The sequence below is a fragment of the Myotis davidii genome, unplaced genomic scaffold (genome assembly GCF_000327345.1).
Source record: "Myotis davidii unplaced genomic scaffold, ASM32734v1 scaffold762, whole genome shotgun sequence".
Lineage (NCBI taxonomy): Eukaryota > Metazoa > Chordata > Mammalia > Chiroptera > Vespertilionidae > Myotis > Myotis davidii.
In genome coordinates, this window is record NW_006293699.1 from 965,904 (window position 1) to 972,189 (window position 6,286).

At 40.0% G+C, this 6,286-nt stretch overlaps 1 protein-coding gene across 2 annotated transcripts in view; it reads right to left on the bottom strand.

Annotated features, from left to right (window-relative positions):
* Positions 1 to 5,616: 5,616 nt before the first annotated feature.
* KMT2C (lysine (K)-specific methyltransferase 2C) overlaps positions 5,617 to 6,286 on the bottom strand; it is a 270,221-nt gene continuing 269,551 nt past the window's right edge. For both annotated transcript variants that reach the window (XM_015566229.1, XM_015566230.1), the window contains exon 63: positions 5,617 to 6,150. In XM_015566229.1, the coding sequence (XP_015421715.1) occupies positions 6,058 to 6,150 (93 nt within the window). In that variant the 3' untranslated portion in view covers positions 5,617 to 6,057. The remainder of the gene's footprint in view (positions 6,151 to 6,286) is intronic.

Consider the following 6,286-nt stretch of genomic DNA (forward strand, 5'->3'; position numbering starts at 1 on the left):
GCAAGACATCTGGAGCAGCTGTATTTATTTAGTCAAAGGAGGTTTCGGAGCAGAGTATATGGCCAGGGATAAAGAAGTTGTTAGGGGTCAGTTCATTAAGAGGAAATAATCCCAAACAACAGAACTTCAAAATACAAACCACCAAACCCGTTCCAGCTTCCAGGAGAAACGCTGTCTGCAGGTGTGAGATTTCCACACAGCTCTCAATAGCGATAAAGCAATAGTAGAAAAATACTGTGAACTAACTCGACATAAGTAACAGGGAACACTCCATCCACCCAGAAACAGTAATTCTTTCCAAGTACACCTCAAACATCTACCAAGACAGTATCTTCTGGGATAACAGATTCAGCTCACGAAACATTATAAACCAGATAAAAATAATAAAGATCCTGGAAAACCTACCAGTCACACCTCCTCAGTAGCCTGTGGGTCACAGAAGCAACCAGAAGGCTACTTTTGCTGGCTGGTGTGGCTCAGTGGTTGAGTGTCGACCTATGAACCAAGAAGTCACTCGTTTGATTCCCAGTCATGGCACATGCTCAGTCCCAAGTGAGAGACGTGCAGTAGGCAACTGATCGATGTTTCTCTCTCTCTCTCCCTCTCTCTCAAACCAATAAAATATAAAATATATAAGCAGAAGGCTATTTCCAACTGACTGAAAATGAAAGCATATCAAAGACTCTAGGTGCAGCTAACTCAGTCCTTGGAAATTCACAGCACTAAGCCCCTAGATTAGACAAGGGTTAAAGGTTTAAAAATCAGTGAGTTAGGCTTTCATCTTAATAGAAAAAGAGCAAGTTAGAGCAAAGAAGCAGAAGAAATATTCAGTATCAGAACAGAAACAAATGAAAATAGAGAAAACTAATGAAACCAAAAACTGGATTAAGAACATCAAAAGTGGAAACCTCTCGTCAAAAGAAAAAGGACACAAATGACCAGCATCAGTAAAGAGAAGGGCAGCCTTCCTAGAGTCCCAGATGCTAAAAAGGAGGAGCAGGAACCTCCCTCCTGCTGAGGGGGATGCAGCATGGCGCCACCACTTTGCAGTACAGTTTGGTGGTTTCTTACAAAACTAAGCCCTAGTCTTTGGTCTGACCATCAAGCTTCATGGTAATTACCCAAAGGAGTTAAAAGCTTACACTCCCTCAGAAACCTCACAGCAGCTTTATTCATAATTGCCCAGAATTGGAAGCAGCCAAGAAATCCTTCAGTAAGTGAATGGATCAACGGTGGTACATCCAGACAATGGGTATTTTTTAGTGTTCAAATAATTGAGATATCAGGCCACAAAAAGACATGGAGAAACCTTGAATACATATTCAGTGGAAGAAACCAATCTGAAAATCTACTTCCTGTATGAGTCCAGCTGTATGCCATTCTGGAAAAGGCAAAACCATGGAGATGGGCGGTTGCCAGAGGTAAAGGGAGGGAGAGATGAACAGTCAGAGCACAGAGGATTAATGATAAAAACTCTCAACAAATTGGAATAGTGGAAACATGCCTCAACATAATGAAGGCCATATGACAAACCCATAGCTAACATACCCAACAGTGAAAAGCTGAATTCCTTTTCTTAGGAACAAGACAAGGTTGTCCACTTTCACCACTTTTATTTAACAGTAGAGGCTCGGTGCACGAATTGGTGCACAGGTGGGGTCCCTCAGCCTGGCTGGCGATTGGGGACTATTGGGGCAGGCCGACTGGGGGAAGTTGGCTGTGGGAGTGCATTGACCACCAGGGGGCAGCTCCTGCATTGAGCATCTGCCCCCCTGGTGGTCAGTGCATGTCATAGCTACCAGCCAGTTGCCTGGTCTTAATGGTCCCTGAGGTTAAATATAATAGAGGCCCAGTGCACGAAATTCACGCAGGGTAGGCCTGGCTGGCAATCAGGGCTGATCGGGGCCTTCCTTCGTTCCATGCTGCCCCCTGTTGGTCAGCACACATCATAGCAAGGGGTCGAACTCTCAGTTGAACTCCCAAGAGGGCAATTTGCATATTAGCCCTTTTTTATATAGGATAGATGGTATTGAAAATCGTAGCCACAGCAATCAGACAAGAAAAAGAAATAAAGGGCATCCAAATTGGAGAAGAGGAAATAAAACTGTCAGTATCTGCAGATGACATACTGTAGAGAACCCTGAGGATTCCACCAAAAAGTTTTTAGAATAAAACAATTATCAACTCACACAACTCAAAAAACCAGTATATCCCAAGAAACTAGAAACACCAATCAGAAAGAATATATGCACCCCTAAGTTCATAGCAGCACAATTTTCAATAGCTAAGATTTGGAAACAGCTTAAGTGCCCATCAGCAGATAAGTGGATTAGAAAACTGTGGTACATCCACACAATGGAATACTACACTGCTGTAAAAAAGAAAGAACTCTTACCATTAGGGGAGTGAGGGCATGAGTGGGGGGTAGGGGGGGCAATAGGGGAATAAGGACACATGTAATACCCTAATAAAGAAAACATCTACCTTTGATGTTCACGATTTGATTCCAGGTTGGGGCACATGCCTGAGTTGTAGGCTTGATCCCCAGTGGGGATCAGTGATTCCCATCATTGATATTTCTCTCTCTCCCTTCCTCTTTGAAATCAATAAAATAAATATTTTTAAATGGACAAAGGAATTAAAAAGACATTTCTCCCAAGAGGGCAAACAGATGGACAACAGAAATGAAAAGATGCTCAGTATCACTAATCATCAGGGAAACACAAATTAAAACCACATTGAGATATCACCCTAGACCTGTCAGAATGTCATCAATAAATCAACAAACAGCAAGTACTTGTAAGGAAGTGGAGAAAAGGGACCCTTGTGCACTGCTGGTGGGATTGCAAACTGGTGCAGCCACTGTGGAGAATGGTGTGGAGGTTTCTCAAAATAGAGAACTGCTCTATGACCCAGCAATTTGACTTCTGGGTATTTGAAGAAATCCAAAAGACTAATTCAAAAAAATACATGCATCCCTTTGTTCATTGCATTGATATTTACAATAGCCAAGATATGGAAACAGCACAAGTGTCTATCAATAGACAATTGGATAAAAAAGATGTGGTACACATGTACAATGGAAAATTACTTGCCCATAAAAAGAATTTAAATGTCGGCATTTTTGACAACCTGGATGGACCTAGAAGGTAATACGCTAGATGAGGTAAGTCAAACACAGAAAGGCAAATTCCATACGATGTCACTTATACATGGACTCTAAAAAACAAAGTAAGCGAACAAAAGCAAACTCATAGACACAAAGCACAGACTGATGGTTGCCAGATGGCAGGGGGGTTTGGAGGGTGGATGAAAAGGTGAAGGGATTAAGAAGTACACATTGCCAGCTATAAGAAGTCACGGGAATACAAATTACAGCATAGCAAAAATAGTCATTAATGTTACAATAACTATGAATGGTCTGACTGGAACTAGACATATCAGGATGATCATTGTAATGTATGAACACTATGCTATGCATGTGAAACTAATACTGCAGATATCAACTATATGAAAATGTAAAATGTAAAACATTTCACATTGCATAGAATTTTACTTGAGGTAGGAAAAATACATAAAAGGCTTCAGGTTTCTTCACAAATTGTGATAAACCTCTCTACTAAGTAAAAAAAAAAATCCTTTGGGGGATTTTGAGCAATTCTTAGTAACCTCCTTAAACGTTAAATACATTCAGTATTATAGAAATAAAGCATCTACCACATAGAATAAATCTAGGAGAGCAATTGAACAGTTAAACAAAAATAGACTAGCTCTGACCAGTTTGGCTCAGTGGTTGGAGTGTTGGCCTGCCGATCTCAAGGTTGCGGTTTGATTCCTGGTCAGGGCACATGCTGGAGTTGCAGGCTGTCCCCAGTGTGCGGCATGCAGGAGGCAGCTGATCCATGTTTCTCACATCGATGTTTCTCTCTCTCCCTTCTAAGTCAATTAAAAATCTTAGGAAAAAAGGACTTCATACCAGGAAGTAAGGCACCATGAATATTTTTAATTAGGCCTAGGTAAACTAAAGCGAAACTGAAGTTCCCTTTATTCAACTGCAAGAAAGTCTCTATTTGCAATGAGTTAAGAACTTGTGTCTAAACTTTGAGAACTCAGTTGATTATGTGAGCATGGCGGTAATTCTGACATGTGGATCAGACCATCAGTGAATTTCAAGCAAGCATCAATTTCAGAACTCAAACCAGAACAGGCGAGGAGTTAACAGACTCAGGTGGCTTTTAGAGATGTAAAATATTTTATTTGTAAATGGTGATCTTCTAAATCTGTGTCCACAAATTCCAAAACCCATAACACTCTGTATACTTCAAAAAATCCAATTTTTCCAACATTAGATACTATTATACAGAACCAAAAACAAAACAAAACCGGTAGGACAAATACTGGTAGGATGTCAGAATATTGTACAAGAGAAGAAAAATATTCAAGAAACAAATTTCATACAGCTATTTATCAAGAGAAAAATATATACAATTGATTTATTCTGTAAGATAAAAATACATCATGCCATATACATTACAAGTTCAGAACTGCATCACTGAATATACCAACAGCTTACAGTCCACGGGAATTGTGCACACAAAACTTCATTTTATGCTCAGCCTGTGAAGTGTCAGTACCAGAATTTTAAGTACAAAATAAAAAGCTAACCCGGTTCAAAATGCTGATTAAATTCCTACGAGCAAACACAAAACAGTGTTTTTATTAAAGAAATGTAAACAAACAGATCATACAAACACATTTAAAATCACATCTTCCAAACCCTTTGCCGGAGTCCTGCCGCCCATGATCACATCTCCTTTTTTTTTCCTTTTTCAAATTTTTGTGTTAAATAGAAGGCTAGAGTTAGATCAGAGTTCCTGCTACATGATCCTAGTACGTTTAAATGATTCTTTGTGGCTTGAAACAGAGTTCTAATCAAAACTACTTTTGCTGAAGAAAAGTCAGCCTCTATGTGGGTGTCTTTTTAAGCAGTTATTCACAGTTATCACAAATTGTAAGCACAAAAAAACCTGACTGAAGAAGTAGGGATGCAACAATATAATATGAAAAATTTAGTTTAAATTACCAAAACAGCTATAAAAGTTGTAGTCATGGCATACACTCTGTTCTATCAGAAGGTGTATAAAACATTAAGTACTAACTGACCGTGGTTTCCAAAAAACTCCAAACACTCTAGGTTGAAATTTTGGTTATTACATAATTATAATGGCATATTTATAACACAAAATTATATTGTAACATCCCTATGAACATTTTATAAGCACCCGAGCTGCTGCAGAGCCTGGTAGCATTTGGTCAATAACTATTTTTATACTGTATTTTTTTCTCAAAATATTTACATATTTGTACAAAGTAACAGGGTCTGTTAGTTCTGCAGGTAACAGCAGCAGCTTGGCTTCTAACTTTTATTTAAAAATAGCTTCATTCACTTATTCAATAATAAATACAAAAAGTTTCTCTTATTTTACAGAAATCAAAAACTACAATAAACTGACTCATGGAATCAAGTATTTAAATGTATTTTAGTGCAAGTTATTATCCCTTAGCTCTATCCCTAAGGAAGTCATTTCAGTACATTCCTTGTTCAGTGGTGTCTACTTTATTTAAAAAACTTTAAATTAGAGGGCCTGCCCCTTTTTCAATAAGGCCGTGGCCAGCACTTTGGACGTGTCCCTTCGCTGGTGATTTCAGTCTTACATTCATAGGAAGGCCCTTGCCCTGGGGCAGGGCAGCCATCGGCTCTGTGCCCCAGTAAAAGTTTCTCCTTAGTGAGACTAAAACAACAAAACAAACAACACCCACCCACAAGAAGAAAAAAGAAGGAAAGAAAAAGAAAAAAGTGCTGGACCATCTGTAATTCTGTAACCTCAGCCACTGGAGGAGCGTTGCCCAGTCCGCCTTCCCTGGGAAGGGCTGAGGAAATCAGACTCCCAGAAGCTAGATTTCAGTCATAAACAGAAAATAAAAATATCTCTCTGGTGCCAAATCCAAACGGTGTGTTGAATCGCTTCTTCCTAGGGACAAGCGCAAGGAATGCATTCAGTTCATCCACTTCCGGCAGTTCACAGCTCCACAGTGACAGGGGATCTTGTGCTGGTCGTCTTCGAAGTCAAACTTATAGTCATAGCACAGCTGCCCACGGCAAAGACACGAGTCAGGGGCTGGGAAGGGAGGAGAAAGGGCCCCTCCCTCCATCTGCCCAGGGCTAGCAAACAACAAGCTACAGGAAGACCCGCTTTGTTGAGGTTCTGTGTGTGTGTGTGTGTGG